We start from the raw sequence: 18,734 nt of genomic DNA, 5'->3' as shown, positions 1-18,734 counted from the left end.
TAAAACAAAGAAGAAATAGGTTTATTACTAAAAATGCCAGTAGGTTAAATTATTAGATGAATCAAACAAGTGATAATTCTGAATAAGATGTTTTCTTATTGTTGTTTTATTCCATTATATATTACTCCTCAACAGGATAGGTAAAATTCTGAGAAAAATTCCCTTGTAGGGCTAAACTGCATATGACATTACATTATTATGTTTTTTTTTAAGTGTGGAGGAGTAAGGGGGTACATGGTTTTATAGGTTAAATGTCTGAAGTGGTACGGGACTGTGAAAAGTTTGAAGCCACTGTCCTATGTAATATTTTGGATTTTCATGCTCAGGGTTGCGAGTTCGAGTCCCGGTTACCTGATTTTCTGTGTTGTTTTTGCTCAACTATTTTCCTATTATAGTGTTCTTTGGGTTTAGAGGTTTAAACCCACTCCCTGTTTCGTCAGTGTGTTTACTATGGTTGGGTAAAAATGCAATACAAGATAGAGGAATTATTTAATCAGAATTTAAATTGGAATAAACCAGCCACCTAATTCAGATTTAAGTTTAATTTGGAATACAATTTGCATTAGTAATTAAATGTTTAAAGATGATTTAACTTTTATTCTGAATTAAAGAGGAATGAAAACTCCCATGTAAACATTGCCAGTGACAAAAAAAGAAAATAATAATAATAATAACAATAATAACTAGAACTGCAAGCAGTTATTAAAGGGGGCCAAGCCTTAATGTGCGACTCTGCCCCCAGGTTTCGAGGAGCCCGTGGTAGTACGTCATGAAGGATGACGGGCTCGGGGCCCCCTAACTAAGCTGATTGAATAAAAAAAGTACTGAGTAATAAAGACATCAGTAGAAATGTAAAATTATCCCCCAAAAATGAATACTCAAGTAAAGTACATTTACTTGAAAATACTAGTCAGGTACAAAATTTAAGTACATTAACTTAATTTGTTCACACTGTATGTATAAATGTACAATATAGGAAACAGTTTGTTGACGTTACTTGAAAGCGAACGGTTGCCATGGCAGCAATATATAAGCGAACCAAAGAAAACTGAATCTTCAGTTGCTTCTCTCACTGCAAGTGGTTAAGTAGCAAAAGCTCTCTGAGTATCTTTGTATCAAAAAGTAAAACAAGCATTTTTTGTGAAGTTTGAAAGGTTAAATAGTAAAGACCTGAGTGAAGAATGGCTGCTACAGGTAAGACAAAATTTACAGACAAAATACGATGATTAATTTTAATCTGCTGAGATAAAAGAACACTTTAGTCTTTGAAGGAATCACTAGATTTTCTTTCAAAAAAAATAAAATAAACAAAAGTATGGATTATCCTTAGAAAACACATTAACTGTGGTTATAATAGTGAAAAAATATTTTCCTTCAAAAACAAATTTAATATCTTGTGTTGATGATTCTGTTTGAAGCAGTTTGAGAGCTTTCAGAGCCAAAGGTGTGTACAGGCCTGCTATTTTTATTTTAATCCAAACTTTAGGAGTGACAGAACAAGATGTGATTTCCATGTTTGTGTGAGTCTTAGTGTTGAAATACTGAACGCAATGATGAGTGTGACAGACTAAATGTATCATAGAATCTACTGAAACTATTTATCAGAAATTAAGCAATTGCAAAAAACTAAGCTGACAGGAGAGAAAAAGTACTGAGTAATAATAAGGGCATCAATAGAAATGTAGTGTAAAGATTATCTCAAAAAAATATACTCAAGTAAAGTACATATACTTGAAAATATTAGTTAAGTACAGTATTTATGTACATTAACTTACTTTGTTCACACTGTATGTATACATGTACAATATAGGAAACAGTTTGTTGACATAACTTGAAAGTTGAACGGTTGCTGTGGCAGCAAGATGAAAGAGAACCAAACAATTTTAGAATGTCAGTTGCTTCTCTCACTGCAAGTGGTTAAGTTGCAAAAGCTCTCTGAGTATCTTTGTATTAACAAGTAAAACAAGCATTTTTTGTGAAGTTTGAAAGGTTAAATAGTAAAGACCTGAGTGAGGAATGGCTGCTACAGGTAAGACAGAATTTACAGACAAATTATGAGGAGATATTGTAATGTACTAAAATAAATAAATAAAATTTAAAAAAAACACTGTAGTCAGTGAAGGAATCACTAGATTTCCTTAAAGAATTACAGATTATCTATAGAAAATATGTTTGGAACACTTCGTGGGAGCTTTCAGAGCCAAAGATGTGTGTGCATGTAATACAAAATATAAGAGTGTTTGACCTAAATATTTTTAATAACTTTTACAGCAAAAATAAAATGCTCAGTGTACCAACAGAAAATTAGGATGTGCTACACATGCAGTCAATAGAGGGACAGGACTTCACATATATAGTGGATTTGCAGGCCTGCTTTTTCTTTAAAACCAAACTACAAGTAGATACTGTTGGGTTCTCTATCATCTTGCAGTTAGACAACCGTTCACTTTCAAATAACATCAATAAACTGTTTGCTATATTGCACATGCATACATTAAGTATGGACAAATGAACCTAAAGTACTAATACTGTACTTAACTAGTTTTGAAGTCTCCGTACTTTATTATTATTCTTGCTTGATATTTTTACCATTACGTTTCTATTGATGCCCTTGTTACTCAGGACTTTTTCTTTTGAGCTTTTTTTCTAGCACAAACTTTAGAAGTGACAGGACAGAACAAGATTTCCTTCTTTGATTGATTATTAGTGTTAAAATACTGAATACTAACCTTGTGCCCTGTCTATCCACTTTGACAGCACATCCTCTAATGGTAGGCCATGCCCTCCACAGCCCCTCCACTCGGTACACAATCCTGGAGTGTATCGGAGAAGGTAAATTTGGGAAAGTTGCCAAGTGTCGTGCTCACAACAGCAGCAAATTGGTGGCAGTTAAAATCCTAAAGAAGAAGTATTTTCAAAATGTGGAGGAAGAAGTAAGTGTTTGGTGCCTTCAACAGAACTTTAACTATGAATTTTTGGGGTAAAGTGATAAAGATGATCTAATTGTCCTTTATTTCCCCTCTAGCTGTCAGTGTTGAAGACCATCAGCTCTCTGAATGCTGATCACTTCAATCTGGTGACATTTTATGAGCAGTTTGAATACCTGGGCTATAAGTGCCTCGTCTTTGAGCTGTTGGACGTGGATTTGCTCCACCTGGTCCGTTCATTAAATGTCAACCTCATCCGTCCTATTGCAAAGCAGGTATGAATCTTTTCATTACTTGCTGATCAATTAAGAAAGCCATGAGTTCAAACCTGAGCTTAAACAGCTCCATAAGAGGAACTCCATTCTCATCCTTTTCTCATTGTGTCCCTGCAGCTGATGGTGGCATTACAGGGACTCAAAGCTGTAAAAATCATTCACACTGACATCAAGCCAGACAACATCATGATGGTCAACATTGATGAAAGTCCATTTAGCGTAAAGCTAATTGATTTTGGAGTGGCTTATCCCATTTCTGCCGCCATGACCGGGCTCAGACTTCAACCAGCCGGCTACAGGTATGAGGGTGTCACCCTGAACAACTACTGGGTTTTTGTAACAAATCTGTGTTATTATAGTGTTGGTACTTAATGCTAAGATTTAGAGTTCTAAAGTGTATTTCATTAATTTTGCTTCACAGGGCCCCAGAGATTTGTCTTGGCCTTCCTTACTCGGGGGCCATTGACATGTGGGGAGTGGGCTGCACGCTGGCATTCCTCTTCCTTAATGACAATCTCTTTCCTGCCCACTGCGAATACCTCATGGTAGGTCGTCTTTTTTATACATCATCCCTCCAATCATTTATTTACCTACGTTCTCTTTTTCACATGTACACAGGTATAGATAGTCTTGACGACCTGCCCCTAATGTGTGCAACTGTGTTCTTTCTGCAGATGCAGAGCATGGTGGAGATGCTGGGAATGCCATCACAACACCAGCTCCACTTTGGCATTTACAGCAAGAAGTTCTTTTGTCATGAGGTGGATGAATTGGGCACAAGATGGAGGCTGCTGGTAAAACATAGTTTTTATTGTTGTTGAACCTTGATTGTTGCCCTAAACGTATTGTAAACCCCTTTTATTGTCATTGTGTTTCCTCAGACACCAGAAGAGTACAAGTCTAGGAACAGAACAAAAGCTGAGGAGTGGCCCGAATATCGTCCACATCTGTCATCATTAGATGACCTGCTCTATGTAAGTGTTCTCTATGATATTTGAGTTCAAATACTTAGAGATCTCTTCTTTAAAATGTAACCTACTTCAGACATGCGTTTATAAGCTGAATTTACTCACTGTTTCTTTTTTGTTAACATGAGCAAGAGAGGTATGAACTTGTGTATTGACCTAACGCTCTATATTTTTATTAATCCAGATGACTGAACTATGGGACAGTGAGACAATAGAAGACAGGAAGGCCTTCATCGAGTTCCTGAAAGAACTCTTGAATATGGATGGGGAAGAGAGAATCTCTCCCACTGATGCTCTTCAGCATCCCTACATTACGGGGTCATACCTGAGCCAGGAGCCAGACAGCAGAGAACAGTGAGTAACTGCACTGTTTAAGCATTCGCGCACATGGAAATCAACTAGTTGTTCTCTTGAATTCTGTACTAATCTTTTTCAATTTTTCCTCTAGTCAAACCGAGGCACAGGTCATTGAGACACAATCACCCAAAGACTTGGATGCCGAGTACCCCGTTTTTGATGAAAACTACGAAGTTGGACTCATTGAGGCACATTCACCTAAAAACTGGGATGTAGAGTACCCCGTTTTTCATAGAAACTACAACGTTGGACTCGTTGAGACCAATTCACCCGAAGACTGGGATGCCGAGTACCCCTAATTTAATGAAAACGGCAAATGTGGACTCATGGAGGCACATTTGCCTGAGGATTGGGATGCTGTATACCCTGTTTTAAATAAAATTGTGGCATATTAACCCAAAGATTGCATTACCGAGTATCCTCTCTCATGTAATTAGCATAATTTAGCGACATTTTTACAATAAACATTTATGACTTACCTGCTTTGTTAATGTTTTCATAGTTTTGACCCCTTTCTCAAACTGTTTTTCTCAGCTTTTTGGGGAAGTACCTGACATTGTAGTGTGCTAAATGTTCTGCAGAGCTGCTAAAAGTCCTGGATAGAAATGAAAATGGGCTTTGTTTTTATATGTCACTAGGGGTTTGGGCATTGCCCATTACATGTCGGCCCGAAAAACTAATTCCAAACTCCAACATGATAGCATGATCTCAGCTTCCTCCTATGGTTACCAGAGGTCCATGTGGCCTTTGTCCCATCTATTCACCTCATGCAATGCTTCAACAATAACGCCACTGATACAATAACAGATCATATATTTAGAATTGGTAAAACATTCCTGATGGAATAAAATCTGACAAAATATTATTGATTAATGAACAGTAGTGATAATTTTGACTCTGTCCATAATCATTTTCCTACTGAAAAGATCAGCAAAGTACAAAAATAATTAAAAGGGTTGATGATGGGTGATCTAAAAAGAAACTACACACCAAAATAATAAAGAGCCTCTGCTCTCTACTTGGATGAATTATTCACAGTCAAACTCAAGCTTTAAAGAAGACCAGCACATGATGCCGAACCTTCTGAGTTCAATTTCTCACAGCAACTGAATCAAGAGTGAAAATCCTCCTTATGTACTCCAGTCCAGCTGATTGTCAACAACTCACAGCCGTGCTCAACTGTACAGGTGCAGCAGATCTCCCTGTTTGGCATGATGAGCTGGACATGGCTGTGCACTTTGTGCCATTCTGTAACAGTATGGTAAATCCCCCAATAGATCCCCTGGAATTATGAAACCTTTTGGCCTCAGTAAAAGCTAACCAACAATTTGATCTTATTTCAAATTTTGTTGGTATTTTCCTGCATGGAAACATCAGAGTGAAAGAATCTTGTCAAAAAAATTGCAAATATGGCAAAAGCTGCATTTGTTTGCACTGGACAAATGTTTTATCAAGACCTTGATGTACTTTGCCACCATGTAGACCCCTACGTGTGTGAATGTGAACAGAAAAATAGAAACGTGGAGAACGATTAAAGACAGATTCACTCAAATTCAGCCAAACATTGGCTCATCCATCTTATTTAAGTTGTAGTGAGTTGTATTTCACAGTGTCAGGGTGATCAATATGCTGTATTACTGCGATATGTTCAATTAAGACTTAGACTTTCTTTATTCAAACTTCATTCAAACTTGAACTTTACAGTACAGATAACAATGAAATGCATTGGCTCGTATTGCAGGATAAAAACAGCAGCAACATAACAAATTTACATACATGTTTGGTCAACTTATTTTTCTAAAACAAAGAAGAAATAGGTTTATTACTAAAAATGCCAGTAGGTTAAATTATTAGATGAATCAAACAAGTGATAATTCTGAATAAGATGTTTTCTTATTGTTGTTTTTTCCATTATATATTACTCCTCAACAGGATAGGTAAAAATCTGAGAAAAATTCCCTTGTAGGGCTAAACTGCATATGACATTACATTATTATGTTTTTTTAAGTGTGGAGGAGTAAGGGGGTACATGGTTTTATAGGTTAAATGTCTGAAGTGGTATGGGACTGTGAAAAGTTTGAAGCCACTGTCTTATGTAATATTTTGGATTTTCATGCTCAGAGTTGCGAGTTCGAGTCCCGGTTACCTGATTTTCTGTGTTGTTTTTGCTCAACTATTTTCCTTTTATAGTGTTCTTTGGGTTTAGAGGTTTAAACCCACTCCCTGTTTCATCAGTGTGTTTACTATGGTTGGGTAAAAATGCAATACAAGATAGAGGAATTATTTAATCAGAATTTAAATTGGAATAAACCAGCCACCTAATTCAGATTTAAGTTTAATTTGGAATACAATTTGCATTAGTAATTAAATGTTTAAAGATGATTTAACTTTTATTCTGAATTAAAGAGGAATGAAAACTCCCATGTAAACATTGCCAGTGACAAAAAAAGAAAATAATAATAATAATAATAATAATAATAATAATAATAATAATAATAACTAGAACTGCAAGCAGTTATTAAAGGGGGCCAAGCCTTAATGTGCGACTCTGCCCCCAGGTTTCGAGGAGCCCGTGGAAGTACGTCATGAAGGATGACGGGCTCGGGGCCCCCTAACTAAGCTGATTGAATAAAAAAAGTACTGAGTAATAAAGACATCAGTAGAAATGTAAAATTATCCCCCAAAAATGAATACTCAAGTAAAGTACATTTACTTGAAAATACTAGTCAGGTACAAAATTTAAGTACATTAACTTAATTTGTTCACACTGTATGTATACATGTACAATATAGGAAACAGTTTGTTGACGTTACTTGAAAGCGAACGGTTGCCGTGGCAGCAATATATAAGCGAACCAAAGAAAACTGAATCTTCAGTTGCTTCTCTCACTGCAAGTGGTTAAGTAGCAAAAGCTCTCTGAGTATCTTTGTATCAAAAAGTAAAACAAGCATTTTTTGTGAAGTTTGAAAGGTTAAATAGTAAAGACCTGAGTGAGGAATGGCTGCTACAGGTAAGACAAAATTTACAGACAAAATACGATGATTAATTTTAATCTGCTGAGATAAAAGAACACTTTAGTCTTTGAAGGAATCACTAGATTTTCTTTCAAAAAAAATAAAATAAACAAAAGTATGGATTATCCTTAGAAAACACATTAACTGTGGTTATAATAGTGAAAAAATATTTTCCTTCAAAAACAAATTTAATATCTTGTGTTGATGATTCTGTTTGAAGCAGTTTGAGAGCTTTCAGAGCCAAAGGTGTGTACAGGCCTGCTATTTTTATTTTAATCCAAACTTTAGGAGTGACAGAACAAGATGTGATTTCCATGTTTGTGTGAGTCTTAGTGTTGAAATACTGAACGCAATGATGAGTGTGACAGACTAAATGTATCATAGAATCTACTGAAACTATTTATCAGAAATTAAGCAATTGCAAAAAACTAAGCTGACAGGAGAGAAAAAGTACTGAGTAATAATAAGGGCATCAATAGAAATGTAGTGTAAAAATTATCTCAAAAAAATATACTCAAGTAAAGTACATATACTTGAAAATATTAGTTAAGTACAGTATTTATGTACATTAACTTACTTTGTTCACACTGTATGTATACATGTACAATATAGGAAACAGTTTGTTGACATAACTTGAAAGTTGAACGGTTGCTGTGGCAGCAAGATGAAAGAGAACCAAACAATTTTAGAATGTCAGTTGCTTCTCTCACTGCAAGTGGTTAAGTAGCAAAAGCTCTCTGAGTATCTTTGTATTAACAAGTAAAACAAGCATTTTTTGTGAAGTTTGAAAGGTTAAATAGTAAAGACCTGAGTGAGGAATGGCTGCTACAGGTAAGACAGAATTTACAGACAAATTATGAGGAGATATTGTAATGTACTAAAATAAATAAATAAAATTTAAAAAAAACACTGTAGTCAGTGAAGGAATCACTAGATTTCCTTAAAGAATTACAGATTATCTATAGAAAATATGTTTGGAACACTTCGTGGGAGCTTTCAGAGCCAAAGATGTGTGTGCATGTAATACAAAATATAAGAGTGTTTGACCTAAATATTTTTAATAACTTTTACAGCAAAAATAAAATGCTCAGTGTACCAACAGAAAATTAGGATGTGCTACACATGCAGTCAATAGAGGGACAGGACTTCACATATATAGTGGATTTGCAGGCCTGCTTTTTCTTTAAAACCAAACTACAAGTAGATACTGTTGGGTTCTCTATCATCTTGCAGTTAGACAACCGTTCACTTTCAAATAACATCAATAAACTGTTTGCTATATTGCACATGCATACATTAAGTATGGACAAATGAACCTAAAGTACTAATACTGTACTTAACTAGTTTTGAAGTCTCCGTACTTTATTATTATTCTTGCTTGATATTTTTACCATTACGTTTCTATTGATGCCCTTGTTACTCAGGACTTTTTCTTTTGAGCTTTTTTTCTAGCACAAACTTTAGAAGTGACAGGACAGAACAAGATTTCCTTCTTTGATTGATTATTAGTGTTAAAATACTGAATACTAACCTTGTGCCCTGTCTATCCACTTTGACAGCACATCCTCTAATGGTAGGCCATGCCCTCCACAGCCCCTCCACTCGGTACACAATCCTGGAGTGTATCGGAGAAGGTAAATTTGGGAAAGTTGCCAAGTGTCGTGCTCACAACAGCAGCAAATTGGTGGCAGTTAAAATCCTAAAGAAGAAGTATTTTCAAAATGTGGAGGAAGAAGTAAGTGTTTGGTGCCTTCAACAGAACTTTAACTATGAATTTTTGGGGTAAAGTGATAAAGATGATCTAATTGTCCTTTATTTCCCCTCTAGCTGTCAGTGTTGAAGACCATCAGCTCTCTGAATGCTGATCACTTCAATCTGGTGACATTTTATGAGCAGTTTGAATACCTGGGCTATAAGTGCCTCGTCTTTGAGCTGTTGGACGTGGATTTGCTCCACCTGGTCCGTTCATTAAATGTCAACCTCATCCGTCCTATTGCAAAGCAGGTATGAATCTTTTCATTACTTGCTGATCAATTAAGAAAGCCATGAGTTCAAACCTGAGCTTAAACAGCTCCATAAGAGGAACTCCATTCTCATCCTTTTCTCATTGTGTCCCTGCAGCTGATGGTGGCATTACAGGGACTCAAAGCTGTAAAAATCATTCACACTGACATCAAGCCAGACAACATCATGATGGTCAACATTGATGAAAGTCCATTTAGCGTAAAGCTAATTGATTTTGGAGTGGCTTATCCCATTTCTGCCGCCATGACCGGGCTCAGACTTCAACCAGCCGGCTACAGGTATGAGGGTGTCACCCTGAACAACTACTGGGTTTTTGTAACAAATCTGTGTTATTATAGTGTTGGTACTTAATGCTAAGATTTAGAGTTCTAAAGTGTATTTCATTAATTTTGCTTCACAGGGCCCCAGAGATTTGTCTTGGCCTTCCTTACTCGGGGGCCATTGACATGTGGGGAGTGGGCTGCACGCTGGCATTCCTCTTCCTTAATGACAATCTCTTTCCTGCCCACTGCGAATACCTCATGGTAGGTCATCTTTTTTATACATCATCCCTCCAATCATTTATTTACCTACTTTCTCTTTTTCACATGTACACAGGTATAGATAGTCTTGACGACCTGCCCCTAATGTGTGCAACTGTGTTCTTTCTGCAGATGCAGAGCATGGTGGAGATGCTGGGAATGCCATCACAACACCAGCTCCACTTTGGCATTTACAGCAAGAAGTTCTTTTGTCATGAGGTGGATGAATTGGGCACAAGATGGAGGCTGCTGGTAAAACATAGTTTTTATTGTTGTTGAACCTTGATTGTTGCCCTAAACGTATCTGTAAACCCCTTTTATTGTCATTGTGTTTCCTCAGACACCAGAAGAGTACAAGTCTAGGAACAGAACAAAAGCTGAGGAGTGGCCCGAATATCGTCCACATCTGTCATCATTAGATGACCTGCTCTATGTAAGTGTTCTCTATGATATTTGAGTTCAAATACTTAGAGATCTCTTCTTTAAAATGTAACCTACTTCAGACATGCGTTTATAAGCTGAATTTACTCACTGTTTCTTTTTTGTTAACATGAGCAAGAGAGGTATGAACTTGTGTATTGACCTAACGCTCTATATTTTTATTAATCCAGATGACTGAACTATGGGACAGTGAGACAATAGAAGACAGGAAGGCCTTCATCGAGTTCCTGAAAGAACTCTTGAATATGGATGGGGAAGAGAGAATCTCTCCCACTGATGCTCTTCAGCATCCCTACATTACGGGGTCATACCTGAGCCAGGAGCCAGACAGCAGAGAACAGTGAGTAACTGCACTGTTTAAGCATTCGCGCACATGGAAATCAACTAGTTGTTCTCTTGAATTCTGTACTAATCTTTTTCAATTTTTCCTCTAGTCAAACCGAGGCACAGGTCATTGAGACACAATCACCCAAAGACTTGGATGCCGAGTACCCCGTTTTTGATGAAAACTACGAAGTTGGACTCATTGAGGCACATTCACCTAAAAACTGGGATGTAGAGTACCCCGTTTTTCATAGAAACTACAACGTTGGACTCGTTGAGACCAATTCACCCGAAGACTGGGATGCCGAGTACCCCTAATTTAATGAAAACGGCAAATGTGGACTCATGGAGGCACATTTGCCTGAGGATTGGGATGCTGTATACCCTGTTTTAAATAAAATTGTGGCATATTAACCCAAAGATTGCATTACCGAGTATCCTCTCTCATGCAATTAGCATAATTTAGCGACATTTTTACAATAAACATTTATGACTTACCTGCTTTGTTAATGTTTTCATAGTTTTGACCCCTTTCTCAAACTGTTTTTCTCAGCTTTTTGGGGAAGTACCTGACATTGTAGTGTGCTAAATGTTCTGCAGAGCTGCTAAAAGTCCTGGATAGAAATGAAAATGGGCTTTGTTTTTATATGTCACTAGGGGTTTGGGCATTGCCCATTACATGTCGGCCCGAAAAACTAATTCCAAACTCCAACATGATAGCATGATCTCAGCTTCCTCCTATGGTTACCAGAGGTCCATGTGGCCTTTGTCCCATCTATTCACCTCATGCAATGCTTCAACAATAACGCCACTGATACAATAACAGATCATATATTTAGAATTGGTAAAACATTCCTGATGGAATAAAATCTGACAAAATATTATTGATTAATGAACAGTAGTGATAATTTTGACTCTGTCCATAATCATTTTCCTACTGAAAAGATCGGCACAGTACAAAAATAATTAAAAGGGTTGATGATGGGTGATCTAAAAAGAAACTACACACCAAAATAATAAAGAGCCTCTGCTCTCTACTTGGATGAATTATTCACAGTCAAACTCAAGCTTTAAAGAAGACCAGCACATGATGCCGAACCTTCTGAGTCCAATTCCTCACAGCAACTGAATCAAGAGTGAAAATCCTCCTTATGTACTCCAGTCCAGCTGATTGTCAACAACTCACAGCCGTGCTCAACTGTACAGGTGCAGCAGATCTCCCTGTTTGGCATGATGAGCTGGACATGGCTGTGCACTTTGTGCCATTCTGTAACAGTATGGTAAATCCCCCAATAGATCCCCTGGAATTATGAAACCTTTTGGCCTCAGTAAAAGCTAACCAACAATTTGATCTTATTTCAAATTTTGTTGGTATTTTCCTGCATGGAAACATCAGAGTGAAAGAATCTTGTCAAAAAAATTGCAAATATGGCAAAAGCTGCATTTGTTTGCACTGGACAAATGTTTTATCAAGACCTTGATGTACTTTGCCACCATGTAGACCCCTACTTGTGTGAATGTGAACAGAAAAATAGAAACGTGGAGAACGATTAAAGACAGATTCACTCAAATTCAGCCAAACATTGGCTCATCCATCTTATTTAAGTTGTAGTGAGTTGTATTTCACAGTGTCAGGGTGATCAATATGCTGTATTACTGCGATACGTTCAATTAAGACTTAGACTTTCTTTATTCAAACTTCATTCAAACTTGAACTTTACAGTACAGATAACAATGAAATGTCGTTGCATTGGCTCGTATTGCAGGATAAAAACAGCAGCAACATAACAAATTTACATACATGTTTGGTCAACTTATTTTTCTAAAACAAAGAAGAAATAGGTTTATTACTAAAAATGCCAGTAGGTTAAATTATTAGATGAATCAAACAAGTGATAATTCTGAATAAGATGTTTTCTTATTGTTGTTTTTTTCCATTATATATTACTCCTCAACAGGATAGGTAAAATTCTGAGAAAAATTCCCTTGTAGGGCTAAACTGCATATGACATTACATTATTATGTTTTTTTTAAGTGTGGAGGAGTAGGGGGTACATGGTTTTATAGGTTAAATGTCTGAAGTGGTACGGGACTGTGAAAAGTTTGAAGCCACTGTCCTATGTAATATTTTGGATTTTCATGCTCAGAGTTGCGAGTTCGAGTCCCGGTTACCTGATTTTCTGTGTTGTTTTTGCTCAACTATTTTCCTTTTATAGTGTTCTTTGGGTTTAGAGGTTTAAACCCACTCCCTGTTTCATCAGTGTGTTTACTATGGTTGGGTAAAAATGCAATACAAGATAAAGGAATTATTTAATCAGAATTTAAATTGGAATAAACCAGCCACCTAATTCAGATTTAAGTTTAATTTGGAATACAATTTGCATCAGTAATTAAATGTTTAAAGATGATTTAACTTTTATTCTGAATTAAAGAGGAATGAAAACTCCCATGTAAACATTGCCAGTGACAAAAAAAGAAAATAATAATAAAAATAATAATAACAATAATAACTAGAACTGCAAGCAGTTATTAAAGGGGGCCAAGCCTTAATGTGCGACTCTGCCCCCAGGTTTCGAGGAGCCCGTGGAAGTACGTCATGAAGGATGACGGGCTCGGGGCCCCCTAACTAAGCTGATTGAATAAAAAAAGTACTGAGTAATAAAGACATCAGTAGAAATGTAAAATTATCCCCCAAAAATGAATACTCAAGTAAAGTACATTTACTTGAAAATACTAGTCAGGTACAAAATTTAAGTACATTAACTTAATTTGTTCACACTGTATGTATACATGTACAATATAGGAAACAGTTTGTTGACGTTACTTGAAAGCGAACGGTTGCCGTGGCAGCAATATATAAGCGAACCAAAGAAAACTGAATCTTCAGTTGCTTCTCTCACTGCAAGTGGTTAAGTAGCAAAAGCTCTCTGAGTATCTTTGTATCAAAAAGTAAAACAAGCATTTTTTGTGAAGTTTGAAAGGTTAAATAGTAAAGACCTGAGTGAGGAATGGCTGCTACAGGTAAGACAGAATTTACAGACAAAATACGATGATTAATTTTAATCTGCTGAGATAAAAGAACACTTTAGTCATTGAAGGAATCACTAGATTTTCTTTCAAAAAAAATAAAATAAACAAAAGTATGGATTATCCTTAGAAAACACATTAACTGTGGTTATAATAGTGAAAGAATATTTTCCTTCAAAAACAAATTTAATATCTTGTGTTGATGATTCTGTTTGAAGCAGTTTGAGAGCTTTCAGAACCAAAGGTGTGTACAGGCCTGCTATTTTTATTTTAATCCAAACTTTAGGAGTGACAGAACAAGATGTGATTTCCATGTTTGTGTGAGTCTTAGTGTTGAAATACTGAACGCAATGATGAGTGTGACAGACTAAATGTATCATAGAATCTACTGAAACTATTTATCAGAAATTAAGCAATTGCAAAAAACTAAGCTGACAGGAGAGAAAAAGTACTGAGTAATAATAAGGGCATCAATAGAAATGTAGTGTAAAAATTATCTCAAAAAAATATACTCAAGTAAAGTACATATACTTGAAAATATTAGTTAAGTACAGTATTTATGTACATTAACTTACTTTGTTCACACTGTATGTATACATGTACAATATAGGAAACAGTTTGTTGACATAACTTGAAAGTTGAACGGTTGCTGTGGCAGCAAGATGAAAGAGAACCAAACAATTTTAGAATGTCAGTTGCTTCTCTCACTGCAAGTGGTTAAGTTGCAAAAGCTCTCTGAGTATCTTTGTATTAACAAGTAAAACAAGCATTTTTTGTGAAGTTTGAAAGGTTAAATAGTAAAGACCTGAGTGAGGAATGGCTGCTACAGGTAAGACAGAATTTACAGACAAATTATGAGGAGATATTGTAATGTACTAAAATAAATAAATAAAATTTAAAAAAAACACTGTAGTCAGTGAAGGAATCACTAGATTTCCTTAAAGAATTACAGATTATCTATAGAAAATATGTTTGGAACACTTCGTGGGAGCTTTCAGAGCCAAAGATGTGTGTGCATGTAATACAAAATATAAGAGTGTTTGACCTAAATATTTTTAATAACTTTTACAGCAAAAATAAAATGCTCAGTGTACCAACAGAAAATTAGGATGTGCTACACATGCAGTCAATAGAGGGACAGGACTTCACATATATAGTGGATTTGCAGGCCTGCTTTTTCTTTAAAACCAAACTACAAGTAGATACTGTTGGGTTCTCTATCATCTTGCAGTTAGACAACCGTTCACTTTCAAATAACATCAATAAACTGTTTGCTATATTGCACATGCATACATTAAGTATGGACAAATGAACCTAAAGTACTAATACTGTACTTAACTAGTTTTGAAGTCTCCGTACTTTATTATTACTCTTGCTTGATATTTTTACCATTACGTTTCTATTGATGCCCTTGTTACTCAGGACTTTTTCTTTTGAGCTTTTTTTCTAGCACAAACTTTAGAAGTGACAGGACAGAACAAGATTTCCTTCTTTGATTGATTATTAGTGTTAAAATACTGAATACTAACCTTGTGCCCTGTCTATCCACTTTGACAGCACATCCTCTAATGGTAGGCCATGCCCTCCACAGCCCCTCCACTCGGTACACAATCCTGGAGTGTATCGGAGAAGGTAAATTTGGGAAAGTTGCCAAGTGTCGTGCTCACAACAGCAGCAAATTGGTGGCAGTTAAAATCCTAAAGAAGAAGTATTTTCAAAATGTGGAAGAAGAAGTAAGTGTTTGGTGCCTTCAACAGAACTTTAACTATGAACTTTTGGGGTAAAGTGATAAAGATGATCTAATTGTCCTTTATTTCCCCTCTAGCTGTCAGTGTTGAAGACCATCAGCTCTCTGAATGCTGATCACTTCAATCTGGTGACATTTTATGAGCAGTTTGAATACCTGGGCTATAAGTGCCTCGTCTTTGAGCTGTTGGACGTGGATTTGCTCCACCTGGTCCGTTCATTAAATGTCAACCTCATCCGTCCTATTGCAAAGCAGGTATGAATCTTTTCATTACTTGCTGATCAATTAAGAAAGCCATGAGTTCAAACCTGAGCTTAAACAGCTCCATAAGAGGAACTCCATTCTCATCCTTTTCTCATTGTGTCCCTGCAGCTGATGGTGGCATTACAGGGACTCAAAGCTGTAAAAATCATTCACACTGACATCAAGCCAGACAACATCATGATGGTCAACATTGATGAAAGTCCATTTAGCGTAAAGCTAATTGATTTTGGAGTGGCTTATCCCATTTCTGCCGCCATGACCGGGCTCAGACTTCAACCATCCGGCTACAGGTATGAGGGTGTCACCCTGAACAACTACTGGGTTTTTGTAACAAATCTGTGTTATTATAGTGTTGGTACTTAATGCTAAGATTTAGAGTTCTAAAGTGTATTTCATTAATTTTGCTTCACAGGGCCCCAGAGATTTGTCTTGGCCTTCCTTACTCGGGGGCCATTGACATGTGGGGAGTGGGCTGCACGCTGGCATTCCTCTTCCTTAATGACAATCTCTTTCCTGGCCACTGCGAATACCTCATGGTAGGTCGTCTTTTTTATACATCATCCCTCCAATCATTTATTTACCTACGTTCTCTTTTTCACATGTACACAGGTATAGATAGTCTTGACGACCTGCCCCTAATGTGTGCAACTGTTTTCTTTCTGCAGATGCAGAGCATGGTGGAGATGCTGGGTATGCCATCACAACACCAGCTCCACTTTGGCATTTACAGCAATAAGTTCTTTTGTCATGAGGTGGATGAATTGGGCACAAGATGGAGGCTGCTGGTAAAACATAGTTTTTATTGTTGTTGAACCTTGATTGTTGCCCTGAACGTATCTTAAACCCCTTTTATTGTCATTGTGTTTCCTCAGACACCAGAAGAGTACAAGTCTAGGAACAGAACAAAAGCTGAGGAGTGGCCCGAATATCGTCCACATCTGTCATCATTAGATGACCTGCTCTATGTAAGTGTTCTCTATGATATTTGAGTTCAAATACTTAGAGATCTCTTCTTTAAAATGTAACCTACTTCAGACATGCGTTTATAAGCTGAATTTACTCACTGTTTCTTTTTTGTTAACATGAGCAAGAGAGGTATGAACTTGTGTATTGACCTAACGCTCTATATATTTATTAATCCAGATGACTGAACTATGGGACAGTGAGACAATAGAAGACAGGAAGGCCTTCATCGAGTTCCTGAAAGAACTCTTGAATATGGATGGGGATGAGAGAATCTCTCCCACTGATGCTCTTCAGCATCCCTACATTACGGGGTCATACCTGAGCCAGGAGCCAGACAGCAGAGAACAGTGAGTAACTGCACTGTTTAAGCATTCGCGCACATGGAAATCAACTTGTTGTTCTCTTGAATTCTGTACTAATCTTTTTCAATTTTTCCTCTAGTCAAACCGAGGCACAGGTCATTGAGACACAATCACCCAAAGACTTGGATGCCGAGTACCCCGTTTTTGATGAAAACTACGAAGTTGGACTCATTGAGGCACATTCACCTAAAAACTGGGATGTAGAGTACCCCGTTTTTCATAGAAACTACAACGTTGGACTCGTTGAGACCAATTCACCCGAAGACTGGGATGCCGAGTACCCCTAATTTAATGAAAACGGCAAATGTGGACTCATGGAGGCACATTTGCCTGAGGATTGGGATGCTGTATACCCTGTTTTAAATAAAATTGTGGCATATTAACCCAAAGATTGCATTACCGAGTATCCTCTCTCATGCAATTAGCATAATTTAGCGACATTTTTACAATAAACATTTATGACTTACCTGCTTTGTTAATGTTTTCATAGTTTTGACCCCTTTCTCAAACTGTTTTTCTCAGCTTTTTGGGGAAGTACCTGACATTGTAGTGTGCTAAATGTTCTGCAGAGCTGCTAAAAGTCCTGGATAGAAATGAAAATGGGCTTTGTTTTTATATGTCACTAGGGGTTTGGGCATTGCCCATTACATGTCGGCCCGAAAAACTAATTCCAAACTCCAACATGATAGCATGATCTCAGCTTCCTCCTATGGTTACCAGAGGTCCATGTGGCCTTTGTCCCATCTATTCACCTCATGCAATGCTTCAACAATAACGCCACTGATACAATAACAGATCATATATTTAGAATTGGTAAAACATTCCTGATGGAATAAAATCTGACAAAATATTATTGATTAATGAACAGTAGTGATAATTTTGACTCTGTCCATAATCATTTTCCTACTGAAAAGATCAGCACAGTACAAAAATAATTAAAAGGGTTGATGATGGGTGATCTAAAAAGAAACTACACACCAAAATAATAAAGACCCTCTGCTCTCTACTTGGATGAATTATTCACAGTCAAACTCAAGCTTTAAAGAAGACCAGCACATGATGCCGAACCTTCTGAGTCCAATTTCTCACAGCAACTGAATCAAGAGTGAAAATCCTCCTTATGTACTCCAGTCCAGCTGATTGTCAACAACTCACAGACGTGCTCAACTGTACAGGTGCAGCAGATCTCCCTGTTTGGCATGATGAGCTGGACATGGCTGTGCACTTTGTGCCATTCTGTAACAGTATGGTAAATCCCCCAATAGATCCCCTGGAATTATGAAACCTTTTGGCCTCAGTAAAAGCTAACCAACAATTTGATCTTATTTCAAATTTTGTTGGTATTTTCCTGCATGGAAACATCAGAGTGAAAGAATCTTGCCAAAAAAATTGCAAATATGGCAAAAGCTGCATTTGTTTGCACTGGACAAATGTTTTATCAAGACCTTGATGTATTTTGCCACCATGTAGACCCCTACTTGTGTGAATGTGAACAGAAAAATAGAAACGTGGAGAA

At 36.9% G+C, this 18,734-nt stretch overlaps 2 protein-coding genes across 2 annotated transcripts; both read left to right on the top strand.

Annotated features, from left to right (window-relative positions):
- Positions 1 to 1,939: 1,939 nt before the first annotated feature.
- On the top strand, positions 1,940 to 4,826 carry LOC114474671 (homeodomain-interacting protein kinase 3-like). The gene is made up of 9 exons (XM_028465104.1): positions 1,940 to 2,029; positions 2,758 to 2,933; positions 3,026 to 3,202; positions 3,320 to 3,501; positions 3,624 to 3,747; positions 3,877 to 3,996; positions 4,084 to 4,176; positions 4,355 to 4,524; positions 4,619 to 4,826. The coding sequence occupies exons 1-9, from the start codon at positions 2,017 to 2,019 to the stop codon at positions 4,824 to 4,826; spliced, it is 1,263 nt and encodes a 420-aa protein (XP_028320905.1). The 5' UTR covers positions 1,940 to 2,016.
- Positions 4,827 to 8,359: 3,533 nt separating this feature from the next.
- On the top strand, positions 8,360 to 11,170 carry LOC114474670 (homeodomain-interacting protein kinase 3-like). The gene is made up of 9 exons (XM_028465103.1): positions 8,360 to 8,372; positions 9,101 to 9,276; positions 9,369 to 9,545; positions 9,663 to 9,844; positions 9,967 to 10,090; positions 10,220 to 10,339; positions 10,428 to 10,520; positions 10,699 to 10,868; positions 10,963 to 11,170. The coding sequence occupies exons 1-9, from the start codon at positions 8,360 to 8,362 to the stop codon at positions 11,168 to 11,170; spliced, it is 1,263 nt and encodes a 420-aa protein (XP_028320904.1).
- The last annotated feature ends 7,564 nt before the right edge of the window (positions 11,171 to 18,734 follow it).

The sequence above is a fragment of the Gouania willdenowi genome, chromosome 13 (assembly GCF_900634775.1).
Source record: "Gouania willdenowi chromosome 13, fGouWil2.1, whole genome shotgun sequence".
NCBI classification, from domain to species: domain Eukaryota; kingdom Metazoa; phylum Chordata; class Actinopteri; order Blenniiformes; family Gobiesocidae; genus Gouania; species Gouania willdenowi.
The sequence above is the reverse complement of the archived record's forward strand: the minus strand, read 5'-3'. Positions and strand labels throughout refer to the sequence as shown.

Excerpts from the sequence above, each read along its gene's own strand:
- LOC114474671 (XM_028465104.1), top strand. Across the intron at positions 3,748-3,876 it reads CCCACTGCGAATACCTCATG|ATGCAGAGCATGGTGGAGAT; the intron begins GTAGGTCGTCTT and ends TTCTTTCTGCAG. Across the intron at positions 4,177-4,354 it reads CATTAGATGACCTGCTCTAT|ATGACTGAACTATGGGACAG; the intron begins GTAAGTGTTCTC and ends TTATTAATCCAG.
- LOC114474670 (XM_028465103.1), top strand. Across the intron at positions 9,845-9,966 it reads CTTCAACCAGCCGGCTACAG|GGCCCCAGAGATTTGTCTTG; the intron begins GTATGAGGGTGT and ends TTTGCTTCACAG. Across the intron at positions 10,091-10,219 it reads CCCACTGCGAATACCTCATG|ATGCAGAGCATGGTGGAGAT; the intron begins GTAGGTCATCTT and ends TTCTTTCTGCAG.